Source organism: Alligator mississippiensis, chromosome 5, assembly GCF_030867095.1.
Source record: "Alligator mississippiensis isolate rAllMis1 chromosome 5, rAllMis1, whole genome shotgun sequence".
Lineage (NCBI taxonomy): Eukaryota > Metazoa > Chordata > Crocodylia > Alligatoridae > Alligator > Alligator mississippiensis.
In genome coordinates, this window is record NC_081828.1 from 183122981 (window position 1) to 183144306 (window position 21326).

Sequence of the window (21326 nt, forward strand, 5' to 3'; positions counted from 1 at the left end):
GCCTTTGGAGCAAAGCTACAGACTATTCAGAAGCAGTATTTAAGTTTTAGAGGCACCATGTTTGCTCCCTCGCAGGTAGATTTTTTTTTTTAACGCTTGCTAGCACTATGGCAGGAAAGGCTTAATGGTGATATGACCAACCACATCATTTTTGGAGTGCAGAGCTCTACTGCAGCCGCTGTTTTGTCGTTTTTTTTGTTTTGGGTTTTTTTTCCTGCTGTCCATCCTGGCTTCCCATCCTCTTGTTCTGGGCCTTCCATGTAGGAGTCTTGGATATGGAAAGAATAATGTGCAACATCCTCCTCCTTTGTCTTTGCAAACATATATAGGTGCAGACATAGGTTATTTCAACACTTCCTCTGTTAGCTCCAGGGCACTTCTTAAAAGTAAATTAATGGGGTCATGGGATCATAGGAAAGTAGGGCTGGAAGTGACCTCACAAGATCATCTAGTCCAGCCCCCTCTTTAAGGCAGGTTCATTTCCAGCTAAACCAACCCAGCCAAGCATCCATCCAACCTGCTCTTGATAATTACCAGGGGTGAAGACTTCACAGCCTCTCTGGGTTGCCTGTTCCAACAGAGGTCAATATACCTTATAAAAGAATGACTGATCCTCTCAGGTAAATGTTCACCATTGGGGGTCAGATTGTTTTAAATATTTCTGTAATTCTATTTTTCAGGATCATTCATTTATTTTGGTGGCTCACTGCTGACAAATACAACACCAATTATATCCAACCTCAGGAGTCCTGTCCTTACTAGGCTGTCTAGTGAACCAGCTCAGTGTCAGGTACTTGTTAGATATTAATTGCAATCACCTATATATATTATCTACCACCTCTTGTTCTAATGTGTTGTGCGGTGTTGCTGAGTGCTGTTAGAGCTTCTGTATCAGAGCAATTGACTACATTTCAGTAGTGACAGAAGTGATCATTGTGCTTCAATCTTTGTTTCAGCTAAGTTGCCCTTAGAATGGGAGTAGAAGAGACAAATCTGGATTTACTTCCTGGTACCCCAAACCACTTCCCAGTCTAGGGCTGTTTTTCCTTTTATTTTAATCTAAATGCTTCTCTGCTATCACAGTGATCAAGCACTGGTAGGCTAGGGGTAGAAATTACACATAAAGTGGTATAAGTGATCAGAAACCAGTTCAGTTCTGTAGCACAACAGAAGTTCAGTGCAGGTAAACCTGGATGGATGGAGTATCAGACTTAGCTGATTTAGGTTACAGTGATGCTATGAATGATGCATGTGTCAATGATGCATGTGAATCCTCTCCAGATTCAAGTTAACTCACAATCTCCCAGCATCCCAGGATGCTTTGCACCTCCCTGGCAAGTCCCCCTTGCAGGGTGGGCAGGCTAGTCTTGGCCTAAGCTGTCTGCTCCAGCCCAGCTGGGTGGTATGCTCGAGCACCCTTGGCTTCTGGTCTGGGCCACTGCAGGCATGTGGCTGCAATTTCAGGAATCAAAAGTGGATGTCTGCTCACTTGCTTATAGGTTCAATGTACACAGCTTAGACAAACCTGCAAAGACTGAATCGATTCAGCCTCAGGCTTTTAGCCTATCTGTACTTAGCCATGGTGCTCTTGCCTCCTCCTCTTTGTACTTATGACACATGGTATGGTTTTTAGGTTGTGTTTGGTTTTTTTTGGTTTTGGCTTGTTCTCATAGCTGTGATGCCTGTGGGGAGCTGGACAATTTTTAGGATTTTGGCAATTTTTAGGATTTGGATAAATGGGTGTCTGTGAAGGCAAGGCATGGTGATGCCCCTTCCAATCCTGGGTCCTTACTCCTATGTCCTGGAGGCTGTTGGCAGCAGAATAGCTGGAGTATACTACTTCTGTGCCCCCATCCATACTTCAGGCACCTTCTTCCTACATTTATTCTGCACGGTATAGCACAATAATTAGTAACATTCATTCAGGTTTCATATAGGGGGAAGCTCATCACCAGATCTTAAAATCATTATCTTTATATGCCTTTGATATTAGCTTGACCAAGCTGAGTCATGCATAGGGCAGAGTGTCATGCAGGGAATACAATAGTTCCTGTCCTGTCCTCCCATAAAAATTACAGGTGTTCCAAAATAATAGCTTTATTCCATAAGGCTTTGCATCAAATAGAATAAAGATGAAATATTTCAACATTCTCTATGGATTGCTGCTCTTTGGAAAATAAGAGTAGAGAAGTTTGGGAATTTTCTGTTAAAATCAATGCCCTTTTGCTGGATATTTTTTTTTTCCCAATCTGGAATATCAAATTGACAGCTCCAGGGTGGGCTTTCTGGAGACTGAATTCTCCAACTGTCAGCCTTCCAACTTTCCACTCAATTCTAGGTGTCAAGCAGGGAGAAAGCAAGGAGACTGCTTTTTGCCTTTCCAGTAATCACAGCCCGAAGACTGTAAGACTATTGACAATTTGATATCTTTCCCCTGAAGGCCTAAATGTCTGTTTCAGTTCTCTTGTGAGAGGGGAGGGGTGGAAATAAAAAAATCTGGAAATCATTTCCTGAGAACAAAATACATGTTTTTGACTTTTCATCTGAATTTGGGGCAAGGTGTTTTTCAAGAACATGATTTTTCAAGAAGAAAGATCTATTTTCTGGACACTTCTAGAAATGATACCAGCTTTGTCCTGTATTCAGTTTTAAAACTGATTGCCATTCTAGGTTGAGCATAAAAAGTCAAATCATGATTCTTTTAATCTGGCATTTTCTGGCATTTTTCAAATAATCCATCTCTGAAGCATCTTTCCTCCAGTGATGTTGTGAGTGACAGGAAGGATTCCTAGGAGGTCTCCATAGCTGCTGTATTATTAGTTTAATAACTCTGAATATGGCATATTAACAAGCTTAGGACATGGTTTAATTGAAAGTAGGGACTTAAAGTTGAATGGTTAACTGTGAATGAAAATTTAAACAGTTTTGAGAAGCTTGATTAAATGCCCAGCCAGTTTGATTTTCCTTTGTGAGATTTGTATTCATAGTAGATAAGTAGCTATCAGATGAGATTGATCCAATAGTCCCATAAAGCAGGCTGAATATTAAAGGACTATTAATCCAATATCTAACTTGTGAACCATTCTCGTTAGACCAAATAAGAGGGACCTACAGCTATTTGAAATATGTACATGCCTATAGTAAAGATATATGTGCATCCCTTGAACTAAAATTGAAAAGAATAAAAAAGTTTTTGTATTAACATATTAGTTTCTGCTTGTACTTTCTACATGTCCCTGAATTTCCTGAATTCAACAGAAATGAGTGAGAAGGTGTTCTTTGCCTAATTGAAGCCAAGCAAACATAAAAAAAAGAATCTCACTTGAGTCCATGTTGTCACTGTGAGCTATTTTTGGGAAGGGGAATGCGAATTTTTGTATTAATGTATCACTGGCACTGTGAGTAGGAATGTGTGATATTGCACGCTATTGGATGTGTCCCTGAGAGAATAAAGGGACATATAATTATTACAGATTCATGAGTTGGACAAATATGTGGGTTTGAAGCTGAAAGACCAGGATAATTTGCATTACTGGCTGGTTGGCACATAGCAGGAACATATGCTTCTTTTTGTTGCTGCCAGCTAACCAACAGCTTCACTGAGTTCAAGTGGTAGCATTCTGTCATTTTGCAACTTTGAGGACAGGTTTCTTGCCCTGGATCAGTAAATATACATGACTCATGGGGAGGTCTCCCAAAGTTGCAGTTGCAATCGTGATCCAATAAGAAGACAAATTCCTCTTCTAGTGAGGAGGGTGGAGAACAAATCCTCATGCTTTAAAATCAAAAGGAGAACTATAATGTGTCTGAAAAATTTGATTAAGTTGAGTAACAAGTTTCATTACTGTAGCATTTCAAAGACTGTAGCATTTCAAACAGCTCTTTGGAACATTTTTGTATTAGCTGATGTTCTCTGTGTCCTTCAGAGTTTGTTTGTTCAAAGAAATCATAATATACCAAACATTTGATACACAACCTTTGAAATTGGCTGATAAAGCATGCAATTTTCAAGAACAAAATCTTACATTATTTAAGAAACTGCTTATCTTGAAAATTGATAAAGAATTGGCCAGTGACCTTTGACCTGGCCCTTTGACAAGTTAAGGGAATGCCAGGGTTTACGTTTTGGGGGGCTTTAAACAAAAATCTGTTTCTTTGGATTTGGCCATTTTATGGATTAATATTAGGAAACTGCACTAAAAGCAGTGAATCGATGTGAAGACAGCTTTTCTGGTTGTTAATCTCTGGGTCCAAACATAATCAGCTTTTAAAATTCTGCAAGCTGACTTTTCAACTCTCTACCTAGATTTAGCATTGACAGGTTTACCCCATATGGGAAAATGATAATTTCTCATGCAAAGTCTCCTTGTGGGCTCTGGGTACTCTGAGTACATTTCCATTTCCATTCCCATTTATGGAATTAGGATTTATTTGACCATCATATACTCTAGTTCAGGAGTGCTCAGCCTCTGACCTGTGGGCCAGATGTGATGCACAGAGCCATCTGGCCTACAGGGCTCCCCATGGGTCAAAAATATGGAGGCAGAGGAGTTGTGGCCATTAATATGCCCACACTCCCTTGCCAAATTCCCAAATCCCAAGATGGGCTGTGTCCCCTCCTTCTGCCACCCTCTCCACCATCCCCCACTTGTGACTGGGGCCAGATTATTGCCCCCTTCCTTCCCTACAGGGCAGGTTAGGTCAGGCCATGCCCCAGTCCTTCTCTGTTGGTCTGGGTTGGGGCTTAGCCATGCCCCCTCTCTCCACAGGGTTTAGCCATGCCCACTTCCCTCTTGCTCAGGCTGGGCCATGCACCTTCTCCCCATGGGGCTGGGCTGGGGCCCTGTCTCCCTCCCCTGCCCTCCTCCACATGGCTAGATGATACCCACTGTGCCCACCCAGGAGCACTGGCTGGTGATAATTTATGAGTCAGATTACAAAGACCAGGTATCCCAAAGCCCCTTTTTGAGGACATTTGCAAGTGTCATTGCAGTCTATCAATTGCATAACAGACATTCAGCAGAAAAGAGAATCAGCAGCTTTAAGAATTTAGTTCTTTTAGAATTTATTTTTGGCTCTTGGCCTGAATGATTAGGAAGTATTTAGGGATTTTCCAGACTTTGGGATCAAGAGAAATTGATTACAAGAGCTAGATATTTCTTCTATTCAGTTCTGTTTATTTACAAACTCTTGTTCCTGAATCATTGGAGGAACAAGCAAAAGGTAACTTTTTGCTCAGTTTTCAGGTCTGCATTTCCAGAGAGTACTGTGCTGAGAAGATACTGCCTTCCTTGAATTTATCCCAATGCTGCTCACCCTTTATCTCACTATCAGATCACTTTTGTCTTTCTGGTCCTGTGTCTGTTACTGACATACACAGCTGTTACCAAAATGATGCTCCAACTTCCCTGTTTTTTATTGGTCTCGGGAAAACCATGAGTTTCTATTATTTCTATTGTTTTGGGGATCTTGTTCCTCAGAAGAATGTATTTTGTTCTTCCATACGTATTAAATAAAAGGTTGCTAGCAGGCTCATCAGCACCCTCTAGCACAAGGATGCAATAATGCTATTTAGTAGCTAAGCAGGGTTGAGTTCTTTAGCACTGTTCATTTCAATGTCTGTAATTTATGTGGAAATAGTTGGCATTTTGTAATATGAGGCTACATCAGCAGGTAAAAAAAATAGAAGACAAATGTCTTAAAGGCCAATCCTAATTACCAGCTGGGTATACCTTCATTTGCATTCAGAGATTATCATGTGTCAAGTTTGCAGGGAAAGGCAGATCCTACATTTAGAATGTTTTGCCCTTTCATTACCTAAAAGACATGAGAAAATCCTATGAGGAAAAAGGAACAAAAATGTAATTTCCTAAATATTAGCATTCTTATCCAAGTCTGGTGGTCAATATTTTTTACTACTGCTGCTAAGTGCTACTTAAGAAAACGTAGTGGAATTAGGTTTATTCAAAAATTCCTGCCTTGTGTAGCTTTTTTCAGGACTTTATTTTCTGACTTCCTGTTGTTTCCAGTCTCCAGGCCACTTATTCCAGATGATTCCACTCCAGTGTTATCTCTTCCTAAGCCCTGGTTCTTCCCTTTTATTTCAGGAGACCACCAGAATATTTTTAAATTAACATAATTAGATTAAAAAAATTAAAAGATCTACCCCATACCTTTCTGTTTTCCTAAGGATTTAATTGATCATGAAAGCAAAGATCAAATTGAGATGGGAAATGTATGTGGTATTTTACTGTGTTTTATGCACTTCTGAGTTTCTTCATTTTTGCTTAATCCATCTTTTCACATATTTCACCCTGACTTGATATCTGCCATGGTATTTCTTTTTACTTTGACTTTACTGACCCCATTCATCTCCTTAGAAGCATCTCTGTCCTTTTCTCAGGACAGTCATCTGAAAAAGGCAGCTCAGAGTACAATATTTTCAAACAAAATAATATTTATTTGAAGTTCTTAAGTCTTGGTTAGAGCTCTCATGGAGATAAGAGAAGTCATGCACCGATATCAATAGGTTGATGTAGGTCATGATAGAAATACATTTTTTAAATTGAAGTTGTGTATTTATAGTGGCACAAGTGTTGTTTGATATATTACTCTCTTTGGGGCTCCTACATATTGGGTCACTTATACCTGTTCTATTTAGACTGGTGGGCATGGACATCGCAGAATGCTGTGCTGCATGTAAAGCTATTTTATATTGAAATGAAAGAGGTCTATATCAAAATTACTGTAGCTTCCCAAATTGGTCACTATGTTTCATAAACATATATTTCAACAGATAAGATTTTGGTATCAGTTGTCTCAGGATTCCCAGCTCTCTGTCTTCAAGAGAACTGTTCTTGATGTGGAGATTCAAAACCTAAGTGTGATATCAGGACTGTCCACGATGCAATGGACAAAGGCAACTATTCTTATAGGAAGCACATCTGAAGAAATGCCAACTCCTTTCCAGGTAACTGAATCAGAAATTATCTTTATTTTGTGTACAAATACTTTAATTTGTTTTTATAATTAAGGCATTTTCATGATTAAAAATTTAAGAAAGGTACCAGCATTAGAATTCCATTCAGCTTTTTCAGTAGAAGTGGTTACTAAGGAACTAAGCCAGTGTTTCAGTAGCCCAAGCATTAGAAGCACATATTTATAATGAGAAGCAAGTAGCAGATGTTCAGTATATTAAAAAATATGCACTAAGGATGTGTTATACTAAAAATGAGGGACTGATGTTGTTGGCTAGACGGAATGTGAGTGTAGACCCTTAGACTATTCATTCTGTAACAATCACAGCCCTGATCACAGGCATAATTAATCAACCACAGGGCTCAGTTTATAACTTTCACATTATCCCATAACATCATTGAACTAAATTTAGAATTTCACTGCTAGATAGTTCACTCAGATGTAAAAGCATTAAATAAACGCATTTACCTCTTTTTTTATCTTTACATTTTGCATGTTACCTTCATAATCAAAGTTGTCTAATTGTAGATCATAGCAGGGGGTCTGAAACTTTTTTGTAAAGACATCAGCACAGGGATATTGCATTTAGTCAGTGGCAGAGCAGCTTTCAGCCACTTCGTGGCTGCCTCAGCAATTTCTCACCTCAATTATAGTTGCATAATATCTCTATGGATACTTCAGTATTTGTGCGTAGTCAGACCTGAGTGTTCGGTTTGGGCACAGGGTACACTATAGTCATAGCAGTGGTACACAAGGTATGGACTAATTTAAGGTTAAATTACAGTGGCTTGGGCACTATTCTAACACACCCAGTACCTGAACTAGCTTATTTAATACTAGCTTGAGTACCTGTACATCTACTGCAGGTGCTTTGTAAACATACCTTGGAAGACCTCTGTTAGGAAAATGTTTGCATATTTAGCTTTGTTCTGATCTTATTTAGCAGTTGGGGGGAAAAGGAGAAATCAGCACTGTGGAATTAAGAAATGGACACCTGTACCCACAAAATATAGTTTGAGAACCGGTTTACCAGGTGTTTTCTGTTCTTCTTAGAAGTAACTAGTGCTAGACCACTAGGATAATACAATATTAATGTTCCACCCGTGCTCACCTTCAGCCTCAATATTGACTCCGCAAGTTAGTTATAGCCATATAGAGTACATATAATCCAGTACGAGGAACTCTAATATTGATCATATTTTATGTTTCCTGCATAGTATTCTTTTCAGGGGATGTGTGAGGAAAACTCTTACCATTCTAGCAGAGTTGAGGAATATAATGAAACCAAATTCTGTTGTGATGGATGCTTTTGAAACCGCATTAGTGGTACAAGATATGCTTTTTAGTCAATCAACAGCATAAGAACAGAAGCGATGGCATTAAACATTTTCAAATTAGCAATGATACATTACACATTTCTGCACTGTTTAAGTAATTTTCCTTACTTAGTTATATAAAAATTAATTGCCTCAACATTTCTGGGTATTGTTCTGGCTCTATACTACCTAGAAAGCTATTGCTAAAATACTAGGCATAATTTCCTGTAGTTAGCCTTTGGAAAAGGTAGTAATTGTTTCAAACAGAAACTCTAGGGGACAAGTTCTGTTTCTAAATTTAGTTGAAACTGATAAATTAAATATTTTGTTCAAATCAAAATAAATCATGGAACGGAACTATAGGTAGCCCATATGCATACCTGACCTAATTCATTTATAGTTGATATCCCTAAATGTCTTGATTCACCCACTCCATTGACCTACAGCAACCAACTCTTCCTGAAATGCCATGCCCAATACAAAGAGTATACTGTAGCACCAAAAATCATGCATTATGAGCACATCTACACCTTGTCCTATGGCAGTTTGGTTACTGTGTTGTGTGCCATACACGCAGTGCATGGTTATTTTTAGAAGCTGCTTTGTCATACCAGCACAACGCGCCGCTATGGTAACTTCTGGTCACGTATAGACACCTGCAAATGCTATGTCATCATAGTGCATCGCTAGGGCACCATAGTGTCATGTGTAGACATGTCCTATGACAAACAAATGATCAGCTACAGAAGGTAACTTTACTTTTACACGTGTATGTCTGGGATCAATGTCATCATTAGAAGTTCTCTAATAAGTTGCCTCACACCATCAAATCCTGAGGTAAAACCCATATTGTTCCTCCACTGCTACTGCCTGAAAGTTGAATACCAAATCTATGCAGAAACTGAGGAGTCCTCAAGGAGTGCTGAGCAGAGTACCCTCCTCTACAGGAATAGTAGCTTTTTGTTAAAAACTGGAGCATATGGTTTACTCCCACAGGTCAGAGTAAAGGGACATGTTGGCAGCCCTTTGAGCTCTGAGATTAACCTGTGGTACTCAGTTCTGGGGTCAAAGGAGTCTCCCTTTTGAAGCACATATTGAAGCTTGCTTTACTGCTGGAACTTTTCCCACACGGGGCATCTTTTTACCAGTTTTCCTTTTATAAGATATAGGATCAGACCTTTGTGTCTTCTGCTAGTGTTAAGCAGCCATATGTCTAGCCATATGAAAAATATTCCCTTATGTGGTGCCTTCTTGGGTTATATACATGTACCATGGAGTTCTAAACTGCTTACCATCTTTCCCTTGATGCAGATCTGTCCTATGTATCCAATGTATCTCTATGCCACTATTTTCCTTCCTTGATTGCCCTTGGAAACTAACTGTATTTTAGAGGAGGCAAAGAGTGTGGAAGTGATCTGGGTGCTCTGATAAGTGCCCCAAAGGCAAGTCCTGGCTGCATAACTGTACAAGCATGTATAGCTTCAGTGGTATGCCCACATAATTATTTTTATTGTCAAGAAAAAATGATTCCCTTGCATTATTTTAAAAAGTCATGTTTCACATCTATACCTTAATCAGAAGGCTATATTTCAGTAAAGCAATAGAGCCCTTCAGTGACTTCACCTATAAAATACAGCTTTTCTATTTGCTAGCTGGCAGGGGGTTTGGGGCATTATGTGCTTAAAAATATATCTCAGCACATACACATTGCACTGTATATATTTCTTATATGGAAATGTCTTGTTGGCTTCAGCAGCCCATGGTATAAATGAATTCATGTCTCAATTAAATAGAGTTGTAAACCACCACAGTTGGTTACCCTGAATAGCTCATTTAAAAAGGCATATAACTCTTGATAGTTCCACCAGGAAGACTATACATTCAGGTAGTGATGAATGTTATCACTTTTGGTTGAAACAAGGTTATTTAGGTTACATAACTTTCTGTAAAGGTAGTTATGACTTTGAGAGTTGAGTTGTAAATTTCTAACTTGAGTTTTAATGTTCAAATATCAACCATATGTTTTGTTAGCTAATTGTATTCTTTGGAATGAGAATAGTTGTAGGTCGTATTTTACCTCCCATATGGACCTAGTAAATTATAAAAGAACTATATTTCCTTTTATAATGCCATCTTTAATAAGATGATTAATTTCTTTATCATTACAGATCATTTTACAAGCTATAGTTCCATCAAAGAATGCCACGGTCGCTATAGATGACATCAGTCTAACGACAGAGTGTGGCGTTACCTACGAATCACTTACAGATAGCATCAAAGGAAGCAAAGGCAAGTGGCATTTTTTTAAATATTAGGTATGAAGGACTAAGTGTGGTGCTAATTCTCTTTTGTTGTGCTTTCCTAAAAGTAATTTTTAGGGTTTTTTTTAGTTATTTTTAGTTTATTATTAGTTATGATGTTTGTCATTTTGTGGTTTCTTTTAACAAAGAAATTAAGCTTCTTAACTAAAATAAATGCTTAAATTGTACATATTTTAACTTTTCATTGACAACACAATTCCAGAATAATATGACTTGGATAATAAAATCTGCACTTCAGAATATGGAATTTCAGAATAATTTACATAAATTCATATAACCTTGATAAAGTCAGTGATTGTGGAAAAAAATGTATCGTATAGCTAGCTTTCAGTTACCTGGTTATAAACAGATATTTAATAAGACAGCTAATAGACCGTAGGGATGTGTGAAATGGGCTGTATTTGATTTGGATTTGGATTCGGCCTAAATCAGGGGGCAGTGTGATTCAATTCGTTGATTCGGATCACTGTCCTGATTTCAATGCAGCTGAATCCGAACCTGAAGATTTGATGCTGATTCAGAGAATCAGTGAATCGGCCATAGACACCGCTTTAAATTTTTTTTACCTATCTCGAGGTACCAGGTGCGGCTTGTGAATGCTGAGACAGTGGGGAAGATGGAGTGTCCCACCGGAGTGCGGGGAAGGGGGGGCCCCCACGTGCTCGGTGGTAGACTCAAAAGTGGACTGGAAGTACTTCCAGTCTACTTCTGGGACCGCCACCGAGTGCGTGAGGGAACCCCCTCCTCCCCTGCACTCCCCCAGCTTGGTGATTGACCATGGGGGAACCCAGGAGGCACCAGTCACTGAGCCAGGGGGCAGGGGCAGGCTCCCCCATGTGTTCTACCAGGCTGGATCCAGATGTGTAGGCACATGTCATTTGTGGTGCTCCAAACCTCTTTGCAGCACCACAAACTGTACAAGTTGCACCTTAATTAGTGCGCAGCACTGCTAATTTGTGGTGTTGTGGCAAAATTTGTTACCAGAATTTCCTGATAGCAAAAAGAAAAGAAAAAATAAACCCCTGGAAAAAAAAAGCAGTGAAAACCACTCCAAAGTGGTGGGCTCTGGGACAAACACAGAGACGGGGCAGCAGGCAGCCCAAGGGCTGCCTGCTATCCTGTCTCTGCATGCTATGGAGCCTGTGCTGAGGCACCTTGTGCCTCAGCCAACCACTGCCCAGGTGGCTGGGGCACAGGGTGCCTCAAGACAGGGGAGCAGGCAGCCCTGGGCTAGCTGCTCTCCTGTTTCCTCATGCCTGAGCATGGAAGCTCCACAGTGGAGCCCCCACTCTGAGGCACATGGAGACAGAGGAGCAGCTAGCCCAAGGTTGCCTGATCCTCTCTCTCAAGACACACTGCAGTCCAGCCAGGCAGGGAGCGGCTGGATGGGGCACAGGGTGTCTCAGTGCAGGGGCTCTGCAGCACACGGAGATGGGGGAGCAGGCAGCCTTAGGCTGCTGCTCCCCCATCTCCAAGTTCCACTCCCCAGTTGGCCAGGGCACATGGTGCCTCAGCTCAGGGGATGGCTAGCCCCTGCTGAAGCACCCTGTGCCCCAGCTAACACCCTGCCTGCAGCACGTAGAGTAACGGAACAGTGTCCAGTTGCAACGCACATAGGCAGGGGCATGCAGTGGGGCACAAAGTAGTGGTGCAAATTTGTGCATCTACTATTACTGCTGCTGCAAAGGCACACCTCTGCTCATGTGAACACGGCCCCAGTGTGTATTTTCACAGATTGGATTTCTAAATTCTTCCGGCTCCGCCAACATACACCAAATCACGATTGAACCATGTCTTTATGAATGTTCAAAACTCCTTGTATTTACACCGTGTGTACTTTAAAGAAGGGATGATAAACACATGGCTTATGGGCCGTTAGTCTAGTGGGGTACTGAAAGCTGTTGGGGTGTGGCCCGATGCAGAATTTGGGGTCCTTGGGCCCCAATGGCCATGGCCATTGATGACAGCTCCCTGAACTGCCACCTGAACACAGCCTTGCACACCAGCTGCCACTGGATTTATGTTGCTATCCAAATGTAGCTTCATGTTGCAACCAGCCCCAGCCCTATTCCCTGCTCCCCAGTGACACTCATATATCATACTGTATACTTATACTGTCATACTATCCAAACCATGTAGGAATTATTAGAAAAAGGGTATATTTCCTTTAAGATTTCCTTAAAATAAAGAATCCCATTTACATATCAGTCATACAACAGCATCCTTTTTAGAAATATGCTCTTAAAGGAGAACTTCCAGTAGTCTTGACAAAACTAGTTTTACCAATATAGCCACAAATTTTCCCCAGACTGAAGAAGATAAAGTTGCATCCCCTCAAATTTCTAATTTTTTAAATAAAATTTATAGATTTCAGGTATTTCTTATAAAGGTGACTATTCTGGACCCTTGTTTTATGCTTATATTGTATGGTGAAACGCCAAACTCCTAAGAACTTTCTTATAAAGAAGAAACATTATGCTCTGAGTCAAGGCACAGACACAAAAGCTGTGTGCAGATGAGTGCGGCTGTGTGGCATGTGGCTCCACAAACATGTCTGCGTTGTCACATACTGCACATTCATATGTTCTCTGCACTGCAAGGGCATGCTGCCTGTGTGTATGCTGCTCCACTTTTTTTCCCCTTGGTTTTCTTTGACCTTTGAATATCCAGGGGTCAAAAAAACCCATGGGAAAAAAAAGGCAGAGCAGCGCATGCACGGGCAACACACGCTGCTCAGAAATGGAGCTGCAGTGCCCGAAGCCGCACTGAAGTTGCTGGCCAGGCTCCACACGGCAGAATCGCTGCTGCTGCAGCCCCAGGAGGCCCCCAGGACCCCAGGTAAAGCTGCTGGAGCCAGCACAGTGTTGGTCCTAGCCTTCCTTACCCCACCCAAAGTAACTTGCCACACACCAAAGCTCATGTGGCACAGGTGTTCCCTGAGAACAAGTAGTAGTGGTGCAAGGTGTCCTGCCACTACTTGTCCCTGGGGAACCAAATGTCCATGCTTGTGGGGACATGGCCAAAGGGTGTAATTGGATGAGTGTGCATATGCGGTTTGCAGTGCCACAAGCCCATCTGCTGCACCACAAACTGCATACACCACACTTGCATGCATTTGTCATGCTGCTAATTTGCAGCTTGGCCGGTTTTTTGGATACTGTCATCTCTTGGTGTAAAAAAAAGCAAAAACAAACAAACAAAAAAACCCCATGCCAGAAAAAAGCGGGGTGGTGCACATGGTAGCATAATGCGCTGCCCAAAACAGGAGCCTGGCAGGCCAGAGCCACACTCCAGGTCCTGTCCAGGCTTCATGAGTCTGAATTGCTGCTGCTGCATCCCTGGAAGGCCCCCCGGGAACCTAGGTAAGGAGGCTGCAGCCAAACCAGGTGCTGGCCCCAGCCTCCCCTACCCCACCTGGGGCAACTTGCCACATGCCAGAGTGCAGGTGCAGGGGGATTTCCCGGGAACTAGTAGCAGAAGTACAAATATGTGCTGCTGCTATTTGTCCCCAGGAAAATGCATGTTCCTGCTCGTGGGGATGCGTCCAAAGTTTCTAAATCCATTCTTGCTAGGTACACACATACTACATGATTTATGCTTGATTGTTGTTGAAGAAAATTGCACACTGCTGAAGAGACTGCTTGTGCTTAGAATGTCTTCAGTGGAGTTGAACACCTGAGTGTCATAGCTGCTTTTGAAAAATTCCACATGTAAATTCTTTTGAACAACCATCATGTGTGAATCAGTAGATCTGTCATGGACCTGGCACATTTTTGGATACTGTTTAACACCAACTGGATTTCTGTTCTTACCAAAAAAATTATTTTTGTATATAGTAACTGATTGTACCTCTGTGATCTATTTATTATCTTGGATTTTTTTTTTCTTAAGGGGATGTAGAGTTTAGAACCACTAAATCTTCACCTTCTCATTGTCCATCGGGATACTTGCCTTGTGAAAATGGAAGCTGTATTTCATCTAACAAGTTCTGTGATTTTACACCTGACTGTGCAAATGGTGATGATGAAGCCAAGTGTCGTAAGTGAAAATATATTAACAAATAACTCATGCTTTAAGGACGTATATGTGTACTCATTGGAATCCTTATTGCTAGGTTTCCATTAATTCATGAGCAGATCATTTAAAAAATAGTTACAACTCTTGAAATACAATGTTTTCACTCAGTCTGTATTGATGTCACTTTGAATTATAGCAGCTGCTTCCTTCTTTTTGTTTAAAATGAAAAAATATCCCATATCTAACTTTTCAGCAGAATAGAGCAGTTTAGGACATGGTATTTGATTTTTATTCTTATGATGTAAAGTATTAGATGAACTATTATGTTGGATAAAGAACATTATTGCCATGGTAGTTCATGGCCTGATGCTCACAGAGAAGTATTTAGGTATGTGTTTAATTTTCAAATGAAGATGCCACCACTAGACTCGCCTACTTGAAACTCAGCTGTTGCCATTTAGAAACTTAACTGACCACGTGAAAATGGAGTTACCCAGTTTGTATATGCAATCATGGTTGCATATGTCAGCTCTGAAAAATCAGGCCCTTACTGTTGGCTTGACCAAATCATTATTTTTACTATACGTTTGTTACATTTGCAAAGGAGCTACAAGGAGAGATACTTACTAAAGGCTTGTAAGAAATGAAACAGATTTTTAGTAAATCAGCAAAAGACCAGCATAATTATAAAACTAGAATTATATTATCTTATGAGTAGGGATCTTGGTATTCTCTCTTAAAAAATTGCAAATTCTCTGATTTAAAAAAAATCCCAAACGCTCTGATTGAAAAACCCAAAATCCATATTTTTCCACAGTTGAAATGAAATTTCACTATATTTTTAGGTATCAGTTGAACACAATGTTTTATTGATATATTTACAAGTTTAAAGCAATGTGGAAGCCTACCAGTGCCTCAATCATTATAATAAAATAAATTATAAATACCTATTTATTTTGGCATTTGATTTTGGTTTTTTTTTGTCCTAGAAATTCAGAGCTCCCCTTGCCCTTTTCACTTACCAGGACGCAGGTCCAGTAGCAGCTATCGCCTCCCTGCCCCCCCCCCGCTTTGTGGCACTAAACAGCCCGGACATGCCAGTTCCCTACCCCTGCAAAACCCATTGCCCCTCAATCCCAAGCCACAGCCCCCCTAGCTCTGCACATGCTCCTTGCTCCCAACCCACAGCCTCCCACTCCCCCAGGTGCCAGTCACTCCCAACCCACAGCATGCTGGCCTTGCTGGTGCCCCTGACTCCCAACCCACAGCCCCCTATCCTCCAGCCCTGCTGGAGGGGGTGGGGTGGCAGTTGCCCTAGCTATGTGGTCAGGACCATGGCTTGCAGTCACCTAGCCAGCCCAGCAATGCTCAAGCCCCGACTTCTGCACATGGGAGGTGGCAGCTTCTGCGGCCAGAGTGGAGCACAGAGTCCAGTCTTCCCCATAAGTTACACAGCCAGAGCAGAGTTGAAGGGAGCCGGTGTGGGGTGGAGGAGGATGCAGGCTCCCTGCCCTGCTGTCTTTCCCCCAGGGGCCTTGGCAGCCCAGGAGGCGGAACCCAGCATAAGAGGGTGAAGAGGCTCCATGCTGCCACTGCTGCTGCCACCACCAAGAGCCTCACATGCTGTTATGGCAAGGCACCCCCTGCCTGCCCAGCAATGTGGAGCTCTGTCCCCTGCTGCTGCCAGGTGGGCTGGCAGTGCCTCACCATGGCAGCACAACTGGTGCAGGGTTCTAGGTGGCGGCAGAACTGAGCCTCTTTGCTCTGCTCCGTCCTCTCATGCTGGGTCCTGCCTGCTGGGCCACGGGGATCCCCAGAGGGAGGACAGCACAGTGGAAAGCCCTGAGCCTACATCCCACATCCACCTTCACCCTGCACACACATCTGGGGGGGATGTGCCCCCCTATTTCCCCCTCCCCAGGAGTGTGCACATCAGCAGAGAGCCAACCCCCCAGATGAGCCACCTGTGACTTCGGCCCACTCCTTAGCTAGCCCTGCAGCCACACATTCCTGCCTCTGTCCTGGGCCTCGGGCATTAATATTAATATATGTCACTCAGTTTGAATTCACCCATGAGAACACATTTTCCCCCTACACATAATGGTTTAAAACCAGCTATGCTTTTTAGCTTTTGCTACTCCTATTGGGAAGGCTGTCATTGAGCCTCCATTCCCATGACAGTTAGAAACCTAACGTGGTTTAAATTGATTCAGGGACCATTTAATTCTTATACTCATTCATTTTTATGCCACATTGTCATGGAGCTTTAACACCTTTTTTGTCTCACTCATGTTTCCTTCAAACCAGCATAAGAAAAGGCCTCTGTCAGCTTGTGGCTTTAGAAAGGATTGTGGGCTACCCAGGGGTGGGTATCCAAGTTGGATGCCCCTGAAGGGCAATGTTCAAGGGAGCTCTTTAATGTTATGCTTTAGCAGGGACAGAGATGGAATGAAGGACTGTGCTTTTTGTTTGGATTTTGGATTTTTTTTAAAAATTAAAGAATGTGCTTTCCTTGTAGGGAAAGGGAATGAAAAATGGATTTGGGAGACAACCATGCCCCCACTACCCTTCCCTTAGGAGGAGGCATATGGCTTGGAAGGAATAGTAAGGGGATGTGGAGGACTTTTCTACATGTGGGTGTAGGAGTGGGTAGGGTTGGGGAGGAATATGGGCGAGCAAGACCATTGTTTCCTTTTACAGAAGTACTGAATGTGGGTTGGGAAGCAAGGTTTGGTTGGGCAAGAGGGACATTCTCTTTGGTTTAGAGGCAGAGGAGTGGGAGCTGGTCAGTTTGAGTGGACTGCTTTTGAATTTGGAGGGGGCAGTCACTGGGAGAGTTTTGTTTTACCTTGTTCTCTTAATATTTTATTCTGTTTCTTTATTTTTTTATTATAAGCCACTTTTAGCCTTTTTTGGCAAGGGTGGCATATAAATCAATTGGTCAATCAGTCATGATGATGATGATGATCATCATCATTTCCATCTCTTCCTGATCCTGTCTTCCAGCTATTACTTACATGCAGTTTTTTCTGTTTGCCTTGTTTTTTGTTATTTGTAAAAGAAGCATGCCATTTTTGACCCAGAGTACTACCCTTTTGCACATATGATCATTCCAAATAACTTATAACAACAAATTTTAACATTTCAGTCACATGAAGCTTCTCCCCAGGCTTAAGTAAAAACAAGTAGATTGAATATAAGCTCGTATAAATGAACAATTCAGATTCCTCTTTTTCATTATCCAGGCTTCTAGTACTGGTATATAAGCAATTAAAGAATTTCTTCTTTTCACATTACTGGTGCTTTAATTAATTTTGTTTTTCAGTGTCTTGATTTATGTTAATAGAATGATCATTTTTCCCCTTTTCCCCCACCTCTATCTTTTGTTAGTTTAATTAACCTACACTAGCTTATATTAACCTTCCATCTTGTATCATTCCCCATCTTACTAGAATATTTTTAGCCAAATTTAAGGTTATATACTGCCCCATCCATTGTGTAAATCGTATTAACTGAAAGGACATGGATTAACAGTAGTAGCTCATAGCTGATGCCCAACAGCATTGCATATGCTTATTAAAAAATAAAACAGCAGTAAAGAGGATCCTGAACAGTTCTTTTTTAAAGCCATGTGTTTCATCCTGGAAATTGTGTCCCAGGACTGCTTGTTAAAGAAGAGAAGAATAATTTAGAACATGTAAAGAAAGCTTTTAAACTCTATGGCCACATCCAGACAATTGTGGCCATACAGTATGCAGCACAGCAAACACATCTATGGTGCCACATACTGCACATCCAGATGTTCTCTGTGCTGCAAGGGAGTGCTGCCCATACATGCACTGTTCCGATTTTTTTTCTGCGGGTTTTTTTGACCCATGGATATTCCCTATCCCAAAATGATTCTTAAAAGTTGAAGAAAGGTTTCCCCGGGTCAGAAAAATTCCAGGGCAATAGAAATTTTTTACAACCTACACTCTGAGTAGAGATCCAGGGTTTCATTTTGACACACATAGGCTGTGTCCACACATGGTGTGGATGTTTGGTTCCCTGTGGACAAGTACCTGCAACACACTTTGCATCACCACGACTTGTTCCTAGGGAACACCCATGCTATGTGCACTTTGACACATGGCAAGTTACCCCAGGTGGGGTAGGGGAGGCTGGGGCCAGCACTGAGCTGGCCCCAGCAGCCTTACCTGGGGTTCTGCGGGCTTCCTGGAGCTGCAGCAGTGATTCTGCCATGCAGAGCTTGGCTGGCAGCCACAGCCCAGCTCCACTTTTGAGTGGCACGTGCTGCCTGTTACTGCACTGCTCTGGTTTATTTTTCAATGGGTTTCTTCAACAGAAAAATGAATCTTTGGGTTTCTCAAGTTTGGGAATACCTGTATTGTCAGAAAAAAGGCACCAATGACATCCTATCTTGTTTGGGGATAAGCAATACAGACCTTTTCTTCTTCATTAGTGGTATGGTTGAGCTTGTGGTACCTTAGGGCATCTTTACACATGCTCTGGGGTGAGTGGGGTAGCACTTTAATTAGAATGGCTCTTGGAAGCCACTCTAATTAAAGCACCCACAACATCTCATGTATTCAGTATCCCGTACTTCAAAATGATGGTGCGGGTGCTTTAACTAAAAATGCCCTGACCACCATTTTGAGGTGTGGGTATGCTGAATGCATGTGCCACCAAGGCTGCTGGAGCATGCTAATTAGCATGCTCCAACAGACTCAGTGAATTGAGTCTTCTCTTATGCATGCTAATTAGCATGCATTAAAGCAGGCACATGTATTGGTGCCCTTACTTCTCATCCTGCTTCTTGATATGCTCACTTATAGTCTACATGCAGAGGTAAGAGTGTAGGCGTTTTTTTATTACTGCTTTAGGAAGTGAGCCATTATTTCTACTTGTTTTTCTTTCCTCTCACCCTTTCCTTGCTTTTTCTGGGGCCTGGGATCCTTTTTCTGCCCCACCATCAGAGATAATTACTGGTGGGGTTTTACTCAAGGCCTTCAGGAGTGATGGGTTATAAATGTAGAAATTCATTGCAACTGTGGTACAGGTATTGAGTGCAGGTTACTTAAGGTAGCAAGAAACCAGAGTTGCTGCTACAGTATTGAGAAATGAGTAAATGCCATCCTAGCTCTATTTTTTCCTGTTCTTTGCATCCCCATATAGATTCAATATCAAATGCACGGAGAGATGTTTCCTATTTCATCCCTCATAGAAGGAAATGGAAATGGGAATGAAAGTTTAATTGCGTCTCTTGATCTTGTCCCTGGGTGGCTTTCTAGAGACTTTGAAGGCTGAAAGGGAACACTCTAATCGAAGTATCAGCTGCCATTAATAATTTTTTAAAAATAAATAAAACCAGCATATTTTAACTATTTTATTATGTAGTAGGACATCTCATTAGGTAAGAGTAATGTAAGATTAAAATGACACTTCGGGAAGTATGAAACAATTTTGTGAAGTCCTTTTTATAGGAAATTTAATAAATACTTGTCTTAGCTCAGATTTGGACCAAAAATATTGCCTGAAAAAAAATGTTCAGAATTTTAGTCCACTCTACCAGTAGCCATCTCTCACAGATTTTTCTGTCATTTTGACAGTTATATAGCCCTAACTGGATAGTTTAGGTGGCCAAGAGTCACGTGGCTGCTCTTTACTTGGTGATATGTTATTATAATTAATAAAAACTAAATGTTTCAATTTAACCAAATATCCAAACTTAGCTGAAATAACTCAGTACATATGGAATCTTATGCACTGTAGTGTCCAGGCCAAATGGGCTGAAATAGAGTGCATTTTGTTTTACTTGGGGTTAATAAAGTTAATGTGTCCTTGCAGACAGATGTCATTATTACCCTGTTGCACTGAACAGTTTAATATGTTTGCTAATGGCAGTGTCCGTGCCAGTTATGCAGATTTTCTCTATGGGGTATCCTGATGAGGATAATAAATAGAAGTAGGCCAGAAATGAAATCCAAGATCTGAAACGTTTTATGTTTTAGAGGATTTGACTTCAGAATTTGTATCTTTGGCATTATGTAGGACTGGATTTATGATGCAAAAACTGGTCTGAAATTAAAACCTGGATCTGGGTTTTGGCCTAAACCTACTTGCACCAGACTGCAATAATAAGTATCAGGTGTTGCCTGCCATAGCTCCAGATCATTTGGCCAGAGCTATAGCCCCCAGTCCTGGCTGAGCCGTAGCTCTTCTCCTGACAGGCTGTCAGAGAGTCAGTTTCACATAGAAACATAAGAACAAAGAACTGCCGTTTACTGGGTATGACCATTGGTCCAGTTTGCCCAGCATCCTGCCTCCACCAGGAGGTACCACCACTTCCCCTTGGCTGCTTTTGGAGCTGATGGGCCAGGGAGCAGCAGGAGCCCTGCTGAGCTGCTCCAGGGGAGGAGTTACCTCTTGCTTTACCCACCATCACTGCAGCTACCTGCAGCAAGAGGGGACCCTACAATGTCAGTGGTACCCTTCACCAGCAGCACTTCCAGCTTTCCCACTAGCTGCTCCAGCAGCAACCCTTGGGCATTTATACACATACATTTTTGGGCAGGGACATGCTGGAAATCTGGTAGGTCAGAGCAGACACGAAGGCTCCATACGCAAGCTGACATGCACTGCACTGTAGTGCATGCAGTTGTATAAGTGGTGAAATGCATGTCAACATGCAGAG

The 21326-nt window shown here is 41.7% G+C and overlaps 1 protein-coding gene across 1 annotated transcript in view; it reads left to right on the forward strand.

The window, feature by feature from the left end:
- The window catches only part of MALRD1 (MAM and LDL receptor class A domain containing 1), a 516028-nt gene that overhangs the window by 67438 nt on the left and 427264 nt on the right, over positions 1–21326 (forward strand). Inside the window, exons 11-13 of the mRNA XM_059729363.1 lie at positions 681–790; positions 6797–6970; positions 10463–10583. Of these exons, the coding sequence (XP_059585346.1) occupies positions 681–790; positions 6797–6970; positions 10463–10583 (405 nt within the window). The remainder of the gene's footprint in view (positions 1–680; positions 791–6796; positions 6971–10462; positions 10584–21326) is intronic.